The sequence below is a fragment of the Buteo buteo genome, chromosome 16, assembly GCF_964188355.1.
Source record: "Buteo buteo chromosome 16, bButBut1.hap1.1, whole genome shotgun sequence".
NCBI classification, from domain to species: domain Eukaryota; kingdom Metazoa; phylum Chordata; class Aves; order Accipitriformes; family Accipitridae; genus Buteo; species Buteo buteo.
This window is the reverse complement of record NC_134186.1, coordinates 15,604,809-15,622,214: the sequence shown is the minus strand read 5'-3', so window position 1 is coordinate 15,622,214 and position 17,406 is coordinate 15,604,809. Positions and strand designations below refer to the sequence as shown.

The 17,406-nt window shown below is 37.4% G+C and overlaps 1 protein-coding gene across 1 annotated transcript in view; it reads right to left on the bottom strand.

Annotated features, from left to right (window-relative positions):
- The window catches only part of USH1C (USH1 protein network component harmonin), a 52,447-nt gene that overhangs the window by 2,446 nt on the left and 32,595 nt on the right, over positions 1–17,406 (bottom strand). The window contains exons 18-26 of the mRNA XM_075048667.1: positions 15,351–15,599; positions 13,310–13,366; positions 11,624–11,743; positions 7,825–7,884; positions 3,587–3,628; positions 3,223–3,276; positions 2,976–3,075; positions 1,469–1,578; positions 710–765 (exon numbers count right to left, since the gene is read on the bottom strand). Coding sequence (XP_074904768.1) covers positions 710–765; positions 1,469–1,578; positions 2,976–3,075; positions 3,223–3,276; positions 3,587–3,628; positions 7,825–7,884; positions 11,624–11,743; positions 13,310–13,366; positions 15,351–15,599 — 848 coding nt within the window. The remainder of the gene's footprint in view (positions 1–709; positions 766–1,468; positions 1,579–2,975; positions 3,076–3,222; positions 3,277–3,586; positions 3,629–7,824; positions 7,885–11,623; positions 11,744–13,309; positions 13,367–15,350; positions 15,600–17,406) is intronic.

Sequence of the window (17,406 nt, the reverse complement as noted above, 5' to 3'; positions counted from 1 at the left end):
CAAAACTCTCCTCTGCCATTTTACATAGCAGTAAGAATATCTTCAAGTCTTTTCATTCAGTCAAGCTAGAAAACATTGGTCTTGCTTTTGAAACTGTTTGTCCAAAGTAAAGCAAGTTGTATCGACTTGATACCTCTATCACACTAAGCCATGGATTCTTCTGTTTCACAACTATGCTGATTATCTTTAAAAAAAGGACTCTGTGAACACCACAAATTGCCAAGACACCCAGATCACTTTGCTCTTTTGAAAATTTTACATTTACTTTGGCTTAGACAAGGATAGTGACTGCGATCTAATTAAAAAAAAACAAACAAAACAGAATTAAATGTCTAGTTGTGATGAAGAATGCTTATAGGCATTTGTTTCCTCAAATTATAATTCATGGGACCATAGTAAATGATCCAGACTGAAGTAAGTAATTTCTAAAAAAAACAAAACCACCCCCAAAATCCTCAAACTTTAAACCAAAAGTATGAGTGTGTAGTCATGTACAACCAATTCTGAGAATCACCATTTTGAAGAGTCTGGGAACCACTGCTGTAATGTGCGATAGCTACTTATAACTATCAAATTAGCAACCATGTGATGCAGGTTATGTAGTTCACAAGAAGTAAATACTTGAAATACGTCTGATGAAAAAAGCAAACTGTATAGACTATTGTTACTAGCCTTTTAATTCCCAGAGAAAGAAAGCTTATGCACTTACATTTCATCATTGTATTCCTTTGGTGGTGATGCCGCAATGACTAAGTCAATCCAATCCTGAAAAAGAAATGCACAGGCAAACATGTGCTGCTAAATGCTTTTAGAGATGGTTAGTGGACCACCATGGAATAGCAGATACAGGATCAGGAAGGCAATCTATTCCTGGAAAACCACAGAGAGCAGCAGAAAGATATCTATTAAAGAGTTCTATAGGAAGACCATTTCAAGATTGAGCTTTTTGATTTGTATCCTGAAATTAAAGAAAAATCTACTGGTCTTGCAACGAGCTTTTAAAAATCATTTTTCTAAGAATCATCCTGTATTAGGTCATGTTAGCAATTAATACAGTTCTTGCTGAGAAAACTGTAGCTGTAGTGCAGTGTTACTTGTACATTAAGAAATCAAAGATAAGATAATCTATTATCATAAAATTCCAATCAGCTTGCAAGTAATTTTCAATATCAAAGAGAGATTCTACAGATAAATGTACTATAAACACTCAGAATGTAATGTGTTTAAATACCAATCTTGACAAGTGACTAAACACCATGAACTTTCACAGTAAATTACATGCATGATTTTCAGAGATGCTATATGCCAATATCTTCTGCAGATTTCAGCTCACTTTGGTAGTATGTGGCATATCTGTCACTTCTGATGTTTGCAACCTTAATTGTGTTGACATGACAATGTCATGAAAGAAAAGTATACCTCATATGAGCGTTATAGGTAGAATGAAGAAGTATTCCAGGTTACTTACCCCACCCATGTTCCAAGCTTTTGCTAGTGTTGCCTGTGCTTCTGCCAGCCTGCTGTCAATTAATATCTTGCCATTTACAGCTAGTATTTCATCCCCTTTCACTATGCCTCCTGGTGAAAAGACCAATATGGTATACATACACGTAAGCAAAAAAAATTCTGTGGGTCTTTTCTGTCCTGTATTTATGCAGTAATGAGTATAATGATAAGTGTCTTCACTAGATGTGAAGGCTTACACTAAAAATTGATATAAACAAGGAAGTTTGCTACAGGCAAAAGCAAAAGGAATTTTTAGGCATGGAAAAGCCACACTGATCTCTTATTGATCATGACCAGTAAGAAACTAGTTCAGTAAGATTTTCCGTAGTAGCAGTTTGCCTGTCTGGGTAATCCATGTATACAGTCTACAAACTGGGGTTGATTGTAGGCTGTTACTACTATGAAAATGGCAGCATTACTTAAAAGACCTGAAGGTATAAGTAGCATTTGTCAAGGGTTTGCAGAACTGTCTTTCCTTTGCAAAAGCCTGTGTAACGTTTAGTCCTTAGAACTGACTTTGACTTGCTAATCTGGAATGAAGCACAACCAACTGGGATTGTATTTGAAGAGGGGAAAGCACAGATGGGAAGGGGACAGCATTAGCTATAAAAGACCCTCACTACAGTGAAGAGTCAAAGAGAAGCAGAGTACTTGAGAGATCAAGTAGCTGAGATGTTTTCACAGCAGGAGTGACTTGAAGTTGGGTGCAGATTGGGACAAGGTCAGCAAAGACAACATCAGGAGATACTGTCCTGTCTGTCTACCTGGTCATTGCCAGAGTTCTCAAGGAAAGGATGGAGATACTGGCCACCAGGAGCAAAGCCTGGACGTGTTGGTATGCACGTTTTTCTGCCTTCCAGAGAGCTAAGCTGCTACCCAGAAGGCTCTGGCCTTTAGTGGGATTTTGGGAGTAAAGCCAGGTGTTATACAAAACAAATTACTATTGAAAGTAGCATTAAGAAGAAAACTAAGCAGTGTAGTGTAGCCATGGTCAGGTGATTGCTTTGCACATGGAAGTACTACAAATGTCATTGTTTGGAAATTGTGAAATAATGGAGACCATATGCTGCTTTCCTTAATTAACATAATACACCAGAGAATCAGCTGTTGTTGTGTTTTTGTTTTTTTTTTATATATCAGACCGGAAAAAGGGGAGTCCTTATTAATAGAACAGCTCTACATTTTCAGGCCACATAATTGAAAATTCTGTAATGATAGAAATACAGCAGCAATGACCATTTCTTCTTAAACACTATTTATAAATTTTACATAATTATTAATTTAAGCAGCACCCTTCAAATCATGATCCTCTCTCTGAGCTGCCCTTAGAACTGAGACAGAACTTGGCTGCCTTGGACAATCCAAGTGTGCCTCTCAGTACTAGGCATAGCTATGAAGTTAGCCAATAACTCTCAGTCAGCATAAGGAGCCACTCTGCAGCAGCATTCAAATTCCTCATTGTTACTCACCATGTTTGTCTGCAGCACCACCCTCATAGATGGCAGACACAACTATCTTTCCAACTGGAGAATCAATTCCTCCCTCAACTGCAAGGTCTAATGATCCTTCCTATTAAAAAAGAGGTTTAGTTCAGAAAAGGCTGTTAATTTTTGCCATCAACAGGAACTTAATCTTTCCTTCATCCCAGTAAATGGGACTGTACATGAAATGCTCACATGAACCCTTTAAATATCAATCAAATAATATAGTATTTACCTTTTTAATTCGTAATAGCCGTACATCTTTTCCCATAATCTGCTCTGGGGTAAACTATGAAAAAGATATAGTGATTAGTCATTTCCACCTTGGAAACACAAAACAATTAGGCTGATCTATGTAGTTCGTGGGAGAAAAGGGACCTTTCCCTCCTCCAAAATAGTGTTAGCAGAAGATCAGAACACCAGATAATCTTTTCCTCTAAGAAAGCTCCTTTTTAACATGACTAGAAAAGACAAATACACAAGCCCCAGCAAACCAACAAGCAAGAATCTTAAACCCTTCCAGCCCTCAAAATCAAGGATGCGTTTTTTCTAGTGTATTTCATATTAAACAGAGAGACATATTTGAATTCTCTCCTTACCATTGAATATGGATCAAAATCTTCCAAATATTTCTGGAAGCCCTGAGAATAAAACAATACTTAATTGTGAAAACATTAGACTCATGCACACACTTAATACACAAATTCCATTTTCTTTATTAGTGAGAGAACATGTTAGTCTATAAGCTATGAAAGAAGACAGTAAATGGAGAAGAGCACAGAAAGGCAGCAACAGTCCATCCTGACAGTCAAAAGACGTTTCAAAATCTTATGACAGATCGGCAGTTTGAGCTGGTCATACTATGGAGCAGTTTTGAGGAACAGTTTACCACTCTGTCAGCTCCACAGTTTCTCTCTACACCTGACAGAACAGAAACAAATCTTGAAAGCATCACAGGCAGGTATGTTCTGCCACACTCTTCTGAACAACGCTTCTGGGGACTATCACCATGTTGGGCACTACCTAACACAGGCAGAAGTGACAGGCTCCAATTCACCTGTCAGCAACACTACTCCATAGTGTCTGGGTTGTAGGACCCTCTTCCAGCCCCATTCTCTCCTCCTTTCCACAGAGTTTCAGAGAGTTGGCTCCATACCACAAGCAAACACAGGACAACAACCAATTTTGTTTTCATATGGTTCTGTGGAGGACTTAAAAGTTTTAGCAGGGAGTGTCTGAAATGGGGAAGATAATATTGCAATTAGGTAAAGCAAGATTTAAGCTTTGAGAGGACTCATACCTTCTTAAAATTTCAAAACCTAGTGCCTTACCCTTGTCAGACCAACACTGCAGGGAAAAAGCAGGAGTTATGTTTTCTGCAAAGACAAGAGTTCCTGAGTCAGCAATCAGGAATCAACGGTGTTTGGGTGGTGGTTTCTTGTGGAGGATTAGTCGTTACCAGGTGAGACTGTGTGGGCAATGCTGGAGATTTATAAAAACTCTGCACTTATTCTGCATGTTAACATAAGGACTATGGGGACTTAACAGAAATCTTTACTGAGGTATCTACATGCTGCATCGCTCTTGTGACTTCAAGCTGCAATAACCTGGGGATATGAGAACAACACAGAACCACACAACCCTTTGCTGACACAGCAGGCAAGCCAAATCTGATGCAGACCAGTAGTTTAGTGTGGGATCAAGTTTTATATATGCATTATTGCCCTCTTTTCTACTGGATCCATCTGATGACAAAGTCTATTCTACTCTCAGACTCAGCTAAGCCTTTTTCCACTTGTAAATCAAATGCACAGCTTAAGGTTCCTCTGGTATCTTTAAGGGTTGGCTGTTAAATGACAAAGTTGCAGCAGAAAACACTAATGCCTCCTGCTGTTATCATCTTTATCATCTCTCTCAGTTGCCTAATTTTGACATGACTATGAATGATCCTCTGGGGTCAGATCTCATCCTTACCACCACTACTTCTGACAAAGTCAGGGAGCAGTACTACACAGCTCTGCATTAGCAGACCCTCAAATGTACAACAGTGCTGCCCATTTGTCTAACCACACTTATACAGACCATGCAATAGTAGTGGTGATGACTCTTGCATTGACTGGCAGTCATTACACACAGGCATACTGAATTGCACAGTGTGAACCCTGGCTTTCCTGCAGGCTGCCTCTCCCTTTATCCTTCCCCTGAGGTCAGAACACTAACTTAAGCAAATCATGTCCTCGTTCTGTGTTTCTTCTGAGACAGAAGAAACACTTGCAAGGACTGAAGCATGACTTTGTCTCCCCAAGCTCCAGAGAGCTAAATCATCAGGGCACAACTGCAGAACTTTTGCTTACTGCCACAAGCGGGTGTTTTTTGTAGGGAAGTATGTACTAAAAGCATCTTTTGGGAATAGGAACATGATAGACGTTATTTAGCATTTAAATTAGTATGGGTTGAATTACATTTGTTAACCGCTACCTTTGAGGAACTAAATAAATGGGAATTTCATCACAGACTTCAGAGAGGGTAGAATTTCATCCTGGGAAAACCCCAATCATTCATTCATTTACAAAGTGTATTAATACTATAAGTAGTTTTACTAAAACTGTAAGAGAAACATTTTACAATGACAGCTACCTAAACAACTAATAGTTTGAATAGCTGAATATGTATTGACTTTTGGAATCATGGCTGAAGTAGACATCTATGTTCTTGGAGCAAGCAACTCAGAGGAAAGGACTCCAATCTCAGCCAAGCCACTAATTCATTATGTAATCTAAAGGAAGTCATTGAACTCTCTTTGTCCCAGGTCGCCCTCATGAAAAACAGATGTTGCCCTTGAAGAAAGTTTTCCTGGGAAAATAATTTTTAAACAGAAAAAAACCCCCCACTAAACCCCACAACAAAAAACCTGCAAGCAAAGAAGTGACATGATCTGGATCCAATAATGTACAAATAGAGCTATGATACAATGAAGACATCCACTGAACTGTAAATAAATCTTCCCAGAAATGGGAATCACAAATTCAGAGAGTAGAGAGCGCAATCCATATCCAAGCAGGGACTAATAGACCAAGCAACACTGAGTGAAAACCACAGTGCTAAGCCCACTCTCTCACTACTCAGGACATCTCAGGTGAAAGAGTGAAGACCATTCTAATCCTTTCTTGACTTACAGTGATATTCATAGGACTGCACATAAGTAGAATGTGGAACATTAAAATGTTTAATTGCACTGAAACAACTGTCTGGACTTCTAGATGAAAAGTAAAGCTACTACTTAAAGAAAAAAACCACAAACACAAGCACCTAAGCCAATGGTACTGCTCACTGAAGTTTCTAGCATCAATAGTCAATAGCAATTGAGACTTAACTGAAATAAACAAAAAAAGAACTGAAAGAGAAACCTATGACTAGATTTAACAATTTTTTCCAAAAAACAAATTTGCTAAGAAAACAACTATTATATATACAGAACATACTAACATACAGTGGCAACTGACCAATCTCAAAGTTTGATTTATCTTAGTCAAATTCAGTCTTCCATTCTAGATCTAGATTGAAACTGATCAAAAGAAGAAAAAAATCAATTATTGATCTTAATGGTTTACCACTCAAAAGCTCACACTGTGAGCTCACAACTGTGCACCAACATTTTCATATAACATGGCAATGCATCTGACTTAGCTTGCATTAATGGTGTTTTGCACAGAAACTGACACATTTAACAGCAGCAGAGAAGTTAAGCAAGAAGTTCACTTCTTCAAGAGAACATCTATTGAACCACCAGTCAACCAAAGAGGAAGAGACGAAAATTTCATCACTGACAGAGGGAAGCAATAAAAGTAGTAACACAACAGAAATATCCTACAGAATACAGAAAGGTTATATGAATAAGTGCTTTCCACCACCAGTTCCTCTGATTTCCTACCAATAACGATGTTATGATAATAGCTCTATTTGTTAAACTATTTTATTACTGAAAGCATTGCAACTGGAGACTAAAAGAAACAAGGAAATCTTAGGAATAGAAAAAAAAAAGCCAGTATCACATCAGTTATCAGTGTTCAACTATCTTAAAGATTGTACTAAGCATATAAATAGTTACAGATGGTTCAACCTGAAGGATTTACTGTCCTCTCACTCTTCACCTGTCTAGACTAGCAGGAGCCACAGGCACACACTGAAAGTTTACAAAGACTAGCAGTTTTCATGCACTAGGGCTGTCTTGCACCTCTGTTTTAGAAACTGAGCAACAGGATTAGAAAGGAAAGTTTTAAATCTATGACCAGCCAAAACAAGAAGTACCACACAAAATACGAAAATTTTATTTTACTTGTTTTTTGTTAGATCTAAATGATGAATTGTAAACCACCATCCTTTTAAACATCTCTTGTGGCTGCAAAAGAAAGAAAATTGCCAAACCAGATATTAACTTTTTGCTGTTAATAACTATCACCTACTCACAAATAAACTCACTGCTTTTCTTGCACGTCTAGGGACCGAATCACACTTGCACACTTGTTAGTGGTTGTTCCCTATACCATTTCAAAATGAGAGAACACACACAGTGAAATAGTACTGAATACAAAGAGGAAAGAATTCTAGAGAAACTACATAAATAATGCACATTTCCATACCACAAGATTTCTTAAAAATATTTTCCATGACTCCTTTTATCCCTAATTTCTACAGAACAGTGCTGGGGTCTCTTCTCCATGATTTTGAAAAAAATAACTGAAAAAACCCACATGGACAAAGTGCTAGACAAGTAATTTCCAAAATATTGAAAAGTCATGATAAATATATATTACACATTTCAGATTTGCTCTCCTACCATGGATTTCCTATACTGAAAGGTGAATTTCATTATTAAGTTCCTCATGAAGTTGATAAGCTGAAAGAAAAGATATGTGTATTTGGGCTCATCCTGAAAGAAGCGATTACTTAAATATCAATTACCAGTACAGGTGCATTCTACTTAAAGAAAAATTCCTTCTGAATTTAAATTGACTTATTTCTGAGTGGTCTTGCTTCAATTTCGATATCTACAAGTAATTTCACAATATTGATTAATAACTACTGGATTTTTTTTTAATTGTGTTGGGCTTCAGTGATTTTAATCCCATATTGATTCTGTATTTCTTTTGCTTCCAGTGCATTAACAAAATGGTACACTGTAGTTTGGAATCACTTAAAACACAGAACCTCTTATTATGTTACAAAAATTTCCAAAAATCAAATGGGCTAAAAAAAAAACCCCAAACCCCAACCTTATACACCCGTTACAACTCTCCAGCCTCCATTCAAAACCCTGCATCAAATCAGGTAATGTATTTCAGTCTTCTGAAACAAGAACAACTTTCTACAGACTAAACTATGGTATTTACATTTCCAAACTCAATTTGCTTTAAAACAAATTACTATATATCAGTTTCACTACTGATTCTATCAGTGTCCTATAGTCATACCATTACTTGGAAAAACATATCTTTTCCCAAGTTGATGAGAGATTTGTTGTCTGCATTTAATTAATACAATGACAGAGTTTTTTGTCTTGAGGGACTTTTGGGCAAGCCTGGCAAGATTTTCCAGAAAACTCTTCAGGCCCTCTCTAGCCACTTAGAAAAAAATTTCCTTTTCAACACAGACAGTTTTGGTATAGCTGTGACCAATAATAACTGAAACTTCCAGTCACAGCACATCTGGCCACACAGTATCTAAGCACCTGTCTCAGGTCCCTTGACTGCAGTCCTGCAGAATCAGGCTTCAAATCTTGCAAATTAGAGGAAAGCTTAAACATTCATTCTTCCTTTTACAAATGCTGCATCCAACCACAAAGCAGTGAGGGAGGAAAAATCTTTAGTAGCAGCAAGCGCATCCAAGTTTTCTAACTCACACAACAGGATGTTTGTGATAGTTGGGATAGCAGAGGCTAATGTCCATGTTGGTTTTACTTCTCTGAAAACCCTACCACTAAATTATAACAATCCTCTCCTGTTCTCTGAGCCAAAATTTAATTAGCTTTGCCACGAGTGTATTCCAATTCACTCTAGTACAGCAGATACAAACAATTCACATTGATTTTGACCCAGAGCAACCCTCAGCATTCAAGGCCACACTCAAAGTTTAATCCTCACCCATCATTTTCCTATTTATAAGTGAGAACAATTTCATTTTCATGAACTGTTCAAAGACCTGGGAATTGTGACCTGAATTCAGTTAATATGAAGACTTAAGTCACAACAGACACTTCACTGTTCCTATCTGGCCCAACTACCTTCCAGGTAACAGGAATATTTTACCCATTCTTGCATGTTTAATTTATTCTTATGTTCATGCTTTTCAGCTGCTTTATTAGTGAATTGCTCGAGTATAGGCTCACTTGATTAACTGTTTGAATCAAGTAAATCCATCAAGATCAGTTTCTAGAATTTGGTACTCTGGACAGCTAAACTCAGACAAAAACAAGGTAGAAGAAATTATGTGTGTTATGTCATATTAAGACATAAAGACTAGAGTTCTGTAAGGTGTGTGAAATCTACCAAGACAAGAAATAGGGTAGCAAAAGATACTTTTCCTTTGGTGATACCCCCCTTCACTAAGAGAAGCCGAACCAGTCCGGTACCTGAACCATTGACTTAAATAAGGACCCCTCTGCAAACAAACAAAAAGCATTCCTTCTGCATGAAATCAAATTATAATTCTTATACATTTCTGGAAACAGGCAAGTACCTTCTTGTCTGTTTCATCATACACTGGCCTTTTCATTTTTTAACTAACAGAAGTAGACTCCCACTTCACTTTGGTACCCATAGAAGTGTAACTCCACATACTGCTGTGACTTCATTGTAGCTCTGTGCTGCATTAAAGTCATAAATGGAAGTAAGAGGTAACAGGTCTACAAAACCAATTTAAAGACTGATGTTTCTCTCAAAGTCCTATCAGAATATTGCTCCCACTGAAACTGTGATCTTCCAACTAACATAAGGCAGTTTGGGAATGAAGATGATTGACACCTGAAACATTTTAGCAGACTTGTGATTTGGAAAATGTGCATGCATGCATAGCAAATCATAGAAATTTCCCTATGGAGGTGGATCTTATTGCCAATTTCTCAAACTAATTGTAAGCAGTTACAAAAGAAAAAAAAAACCCAAAACCAAACAACCAACGTTTTCAATTTGTACCAAGACCGTCTGATCACACATAAGGGTATTATCAGTTTTGCAGACTAGTTTACATTTGCACACCAGGCATTTATTTTCAAGAGCTAGATTATATTAACTGCAGAATATGATTTTACTCTGTTTACTCCTCCCCTAAGGAATTTCATATTGCTTAGAGATGCTGAATTACTGAACACAATCAAAATGAAAGCTCCAATGCATACAACTGAAGGAAATATCTACGCTGGGGGTATTTGAATTTATTTTTAGCTCATGTAGCCTTCTCTTGAGCAACTTATAAAACCTGGTTTCATTTATCATTTCAATCCATTTATAATATAGAAGTTTCAAGATGACTATGTCTGTGGGAAAACTGGTTACTAAGTACCACTTAAATTTGTTCAAACTGTAACGGGGAAAAAAAAGGAACAAGAGTATCTAAATTATTAAAGCAGAAAATGACAAAAAAATCCATCGCACTTTAATGAAAAACAGCTAGGAATATTACACGCATCATTTACTGTCAGATACAGCATAAGCTTGTACTTAAATAAATGAAATGCAAATGCGATGGTTTTTTCCATCACTTAGAAAGCTCACGTGCTGCAATACACTGTCTTGCTTATATAAATGTATATATACACACATGTCCACACACATGCATATAACAGACACACAACTCTAATTCTAACACCATAAATCATGATGACCCTCAAGAATAAATACTACTAATTGGTCCACCACCTATTTTGGATGAATTTTCAGGGCTGTCACTTGGGAGTTATTACCTGTCAGAGCAGTATTTCTCTTTTTTTTTTTTTTTCCCAGTACGCTTTGGCTCACTTTCCCTTACATACCACAATTCCTGAAGAAGCTACATGGCTGGTCCTAAAATACTTAACCTAAGAGTTTTTTTCTTCATTTACATTTGAAATAGAAATGGAAAAAAAAGAAAGAAAAAGAATCTGATTGTGAGTCAACTTTGCAGGAACACTGCACAACCAGTGTATCGGAGTCTAAGATATGACAACACATGTTTTTTTTCCTCTGGAAATGAAATGATGAGATATATATCTACATTTCAAGTATGGTCATGACTATTTACAAAGGAAAAATACAGTGTAGTTAATTTTTACTCTTTAATTTCTGACAAATGAATTCAGAATTTATAAAAATAAAAACCAGCATGTGAATAAATGAAAAATAGCTTCTACAGAGTCTAAGGCTCTACACTGCTCTGGAATTATGCACCCCTGTATAAAAATTGTCACTAAAAGTGACTTCTAGATAATGGGGGGGAGGGGCAGAAGGAAAAATACCCTTTTGTACTTACCATTAGTGATCGCTTGACAATCTACATGAATTTTAGTTAGCAGAAGATGAGACAAGAACTGATTCTTTGAGTACAAGTCAAGAACAAATCCCACAGTACTATAGCACTCGGAAAAAGAACAATAAAAGGCTTACCAGGGCCTCTGATTTGATTGTTGGCCTGACCATAAAGTTTGGGTCAGGATGCAGCATGACAGGTTTAGAGACTATTGGTACCCCTGGAGGTCGTTGGGTAGGTGGACTTGGAGCAAGCTGCTATGGGGTTAATTTAAGAAAATTACATTCACAACGTAATTTGTGCAAATCCATCATTTCATCAAGATGCCTCAATTCTAATAGTTTATGGTAACCAATTTAATGACACTAATACAACAAAAAGCTTACAGAATTATTTTAACTAAGACTTAAAAAGTCAACAAGCCAAAACATAATTTCTCTTGCATCCAGATAGTAGCTTTTTCCCCTAAACTTTGACTTCACCACCAAGATTATGGAAAAATCTCATCCCTGCTTTTGGCATTTATCCTGTAAAGGCAATTAACTTAATAAGAAACTACAGGAAAAAAAATAATGCTTAAGTTGAGTATAAGAACATAGTGAACCTCAAATGAGATTTTAACTAATCTATGGCTAAATAGATCTTTTAAGATGAAATTCACCAGGACTGCAGCAATCAGCTTTCCGTAAAGAATTTCAAGCTAACTTAGCTTGACTTAAGAGCAAGGGTTAGTTATGCTAATTACCTATCCTTGACTGTAGAAAGTACAGATACCCAGAGGCATCTAAGACCTAATCATCCAGCACGTACTAACCCGGTTGTACGCTTCTTACTCAGTCAAAACTCCCACTGACGTCAAGCATAGTTTTATTCAAGTTCAAAACTGAGCCCTGTGGGTTTAGTTTCTGACTTAACCCCAGCAACTCTCAGCACACTCTTGTCAATGTTTCTCATAGGAAATGTGATGTATTCCAGATATCATTCATATAGTACAAGCTGTATCCTCTGAAATTATTTGAATTGCTTCCAGCAAATTGGTTAAGCCATGTTGTTGGTTTTGTTTTTTTTTAAAGGGGAGTTTTTGGAGTGGTTTTTTTTTTTTTTTTTTTTTTGTTGTGTTTTGTTTGTCTTTTTTTGTTTTCCTCCTTTTTAAAATAATTTAAGAAAAAACTTTTGGAACCAGATCTTTCAAAGTCCCTGTGGATATCCCTCAACGAATGTTGTTCCACACTGCAAAATGTATCGTATCATTAAGTTTTCTGATTTTAGAAGAATGGGCAGGTTCACAGATATTAATTTGTTAAAGTTGCATGAGAACCAGATGATTTCTTCTGCAGTTGCACAGTTTAGAGACAGACTTTTCTAGAGTGCGTCAGAATGGGCAAACCTGACATCCAGCCATCTTGAATCAAAATCAGTGCAAAGAGTTATCAAACAAATGTTGGTTCTTCTGAGAAGCTTCCTTCTTAGCACCCATTATGTTTAAAATCTAGTTTGGTCCTAGTTCCTTTTGTCTGTCTTGGCAGAAGAACAAAGTATATGCTCCATGACATACAGATATCCAGAACATGGATATCCAGATATCCAAACATGGACTGTATGTTGCTGAAGTGTTGAAATATGAAGTCCTCAGACCATATAGGAGTCACTTCCACTACCTGGTATTAGGTTATATTGTTACAGAGCAATGGATCCACGCGCATGAATGCAAGTGCTGAATTTTAAATAAGCCATGCAGTGTCAAACCCTTGGCATTTCCTTGACATTAGCATTACATAGGAAGTCCATAAAACTACAGTCATTATTAACAGTATATGACATACCAGCGGATTGCTTGACACAGAAGATACTTTGCCGCCATGGGAGGTGTTTCTTACAACCTAAACAGTAACAGACTTAGTACTGGGTTCACATGAAGTATATAGCTAATAATAGTTTTGAGAAACAGATCAATTTATACCAGATATTTTAACAGTTAGTTGTCAAGAATGTATATGACAGCATTTCATTCCTTTTTGGCTGGTATTTGTTCAAGCTGAATTTAAAATTAAATGATTGGGGGGGGGGCGGACCCACCAACTTAGCAACATAGAGGAGATTTACCGGTTTGATTAATTTTGGAAAAGTACACTTATGGGACAACAACAGTTGTCTTATTTTTTGCTTTAGCAGGCATAAACCCAAGATATTTAATCACTGACATCAAATAAACACATTGCTTCTGCTTATCTGCCGTGTTAAAAACCCACTTTTTAAAAAGCAGCAAGGATAAATTGTCCAGCTTCTGATTTTTCTTCCATTTCTGAAACCACATCAGAAATACTGAGTTATCTACTTACAAACAAAGCAACTTTGGCTCAGTATTCATACTTTACTAAGAGCTTAGTTCTTTCCTCATACACACTAATTATATTCAGTGAAAAATGACTTACCATTTTTGAAGGCTAGGTCTTCTTTTGCTGTTGTTACTTGATGTATTTTTCTTTAATTATTAATGTCTTTTCTCTAACATATCTAGCAGTGAAAAACTGCCAGAAACATATTTTGTAATATATGGGTTTGGGGTCAGATCCAGTATGGCAGTTCCTATATTACTTCTTTTATCTGAATATTTTCTATTAGCGTTAGGAGAATGTATTTCTCCTCTGAACACTAGCACTTTGTACATTTGTGTCATTTCACATCATTTTTATTTCACAAATAACTTGGGAAACCTGTTATCCATAAGAACATCTGACATCTCCATTTCAGTGGATCTAGTATATCCTTGGCACTTCAAACATAATAAAGGACATAGATCGAGCACTACCAGAGGTCTACTTAAGTTTATAAGAAGAGATTTGTAGTTCACATTAGGGCGATTATTCACATAGAAATAATCTGCAAGTTTCCCCTGAAAAGTGATGAATTTGCATATCCTTCCCCACCCAACCAGAATCATGCAAACATAAAGCCTATTATTTCCAAGCAAACATGCAAAAAAAAAAAAATAAAAAAAATTAAATCCAACAATGCAGTCAGTCAATCCATGCAGAAAACTGTGCAGGAAAGACGTGACCGTATGGGATCCTCTTCTGCTGTTCGAAACAAATAAGAATCTTTTGCCACAAAAATGAGTACGTGCATCCCACTACAGTGCTTAGCAAAGGGAATTATGATGCAACAGCCACCATTTCTCTCCTAAAGTGAGATCTGGCACAAGATTTCTTATATTTGATCCTCTTTTGGACTGAGATTGTAATAAGGAGAAAGTCAGAACATTTTCTCAAAGAAATCCCTAACTCCTGTGTGTGCAGAAAAAGTCAAACCTGATTATCAGCTCTTGCTCATTTAAAAGTATTTTACTGGTAATTTATACAGTGTTGATATTTTAAAAGTTTGAGCTTCTGATTTTAAGCTAATTTTTTTTTTGTCCACACTTCTCACCTAACAAATCAATTTGATGACATTTAAAACACTTTCACAAGTCATTTTCACTACAGAGACATTTTTATCAACTGTGAGTTAATCTGCTGCCTGCCATTGCTTTTTTTTTTTTTAATCTTTAAACACTCAAGTTCAAATTGTCTTTTTAGCTGATACGTTCTGCCCAAGATACCTGCATGTGGTAGGGTTACAATGTACATAGGGAGGAGAGAGCATAGCCCTCTGGACTTAAATTAAAAAAACCAACAAAACAAAAAAATCCAACAACCTATCTCTGGACTGCATTCACTACTATGAAGCATTGAAACCATTGCTTCTTTTAACATTGCATATGGCAGATAGGTAGATCCAGTGGATAAAGTGGGCAATGGAGCAGGGGAGGAAAGCCAGGCAGGGGAATGGTAAAGGTGCATGCATCTGAACAGATCATGAGGTCACCTGGGAAGCTGGTGTTACTGCCAGGGCTGGACCTCTTGAAAGTGGAACATTTGATGTAGGAAGCGGATGAGCTGATGATGCTGGAGTAACAGTGGGGGGTGGTAGCAGAGGCGGTGCGACACGTTGTTTAGGCTTGTCAACTTCATCTAAGTTTATATCATCAAGATCTGTGGTATGAAGCTGCAGGCCACCAGCAAAACGCCGCATTGATGTGGCCGAAGGAGAAGCGGAAGGACGTCCACTTGCCAACTATGTGCAACAGAAAAGAAATCTGCCTTAACAGTTCATCTGCCTGCAACAGCTCTGAAGAAATTAGTGGCAAATCTTAGGAACATCACTCAGCCTAACTGCTCCTGCACAGGAAGCTCCTGGCTTCTCCCACACAGAATATACATAAACTTTTTCTCTGAAAGCCATTTTAAAAGCACTTTACTTCTAAACTGGAAAGAAAACTGGAGTGCTGTGACACTAGGCTTGGCTGTTGGGGCAGGGGGGATGACACACAAGAAAACCCCTCAAAAGACAACCAGAAAACCCCAACTGCATGGAGTCTTCAGAAAGTAAAATCATAGGACAAATCACAGATAACACAACTCTTGCCTCTCTAGCTCTTATGAAGAGAAAGCAAGAATTGCTCCTTGAAAAGGTGATTATATAAAAGGAAAGTAATTGAAGAAGGGCCCTGAAATTCCATGCCATTTAAAAAGGGAAAGGGGCTAAAGTCTGGGGTAAACATAATGAGACATTAATACATGTGAGAAAAGTAAGCTTAAGGAGCTATCAAAACAAAAAGTTTAGGGTGCTATGAAATTCAGATCCTCAGGAGGTTCTGGACCTTCTAATTTCTGTTAATCAACACCAGATGCATGGTGGGGCTAACAAACTCCAGAGTTTGAACATAACAAGCAGCTCACCCAAAAAATAAGGTTGTGTATGCAAAGAAGGATTCTACATATGCTGTTAGAGTGGCTAACTTTTCTTTTGTCAGTGAACAAACTGAAGTATTTAAGAAAATCCAGTTGATACTCTTTCATTTTGCTATTTTGTAGACTCGGCTGAGGAAATATTTGAGATGAGCTGTCCTACAGACACATGCATCTCAGTCTAATATGACAATACTTCCCTCAAGTAGGTATCTCTGTTGACATTCTTTGGGATCTCCTTATCTGCCATACTCACCCCTTGGTACTAAAAAACAGGTATTTCATTGGCAGAGGTCAAGAGATCTTGACCGCTCTTATACTCAAGCAGCAGTTCAAGCCTGTGGTACCTGAATATTGTTCAGCTGCATTTATCTCTCAGAAGCATTTTGGTTTTGTTTTATGTGAGTTTAACTGCTTAGGTAGTTTTGTAGAATTGTAATAGCATATTTATATGTAATGTAATGTAACAGAAGAATTGATGGAGCAAATACAACAGAGTGCTTGTCTTAAATCAGGGTAGAGCTCTGGAAATACAATAGTGATTTTAATCCGTAATGCTCCCTTTTACTTTACAAAGTAAGTGGGACAAAGACCTACCAGAACAGAGGCAGCCAAAATCGGGTAGCGAGAGAAAACTCAGCATAATCATTCCACTGTCCTAGAGACCTGCACTGAAAGAGCCACATGGATCTGAGCCCGAGATCAGGAAGAACAGAAGACCAGCTGCTTTTTTCAGAGCAGCTCCACATTGACCTGAAGGAAATTCATGCAAGAGTGTTCCCCAAGGGTCTTCTTTGTGGTTGCAATTTCTCGGGGATCCCAGGGGAATTCAACAGATTGCAGTGTTCCTCTTGAAAGCAGCTGTGCTTGGAAGAGAGCCAGAGCAGCAGGATGGTGGGAAAGCCTCACTCCACATCTAGAACCATCAGGCTCTAAGGCACAATCACTATCTGCAACTCTCTTCGTTTAAGGGGACTATTTAAAAAACAAAACCAAACCCTGTTATTTGGGAGTTTCTTATCTTTGTCATTTTCTTAACCTGTAGCTTTATTTCCTGCAACACAAGGAAGCATCCAAGAGCCCATCGCCAATGACATTCTTATTTTCATCGGATACTAAAAAAATATGGCTGG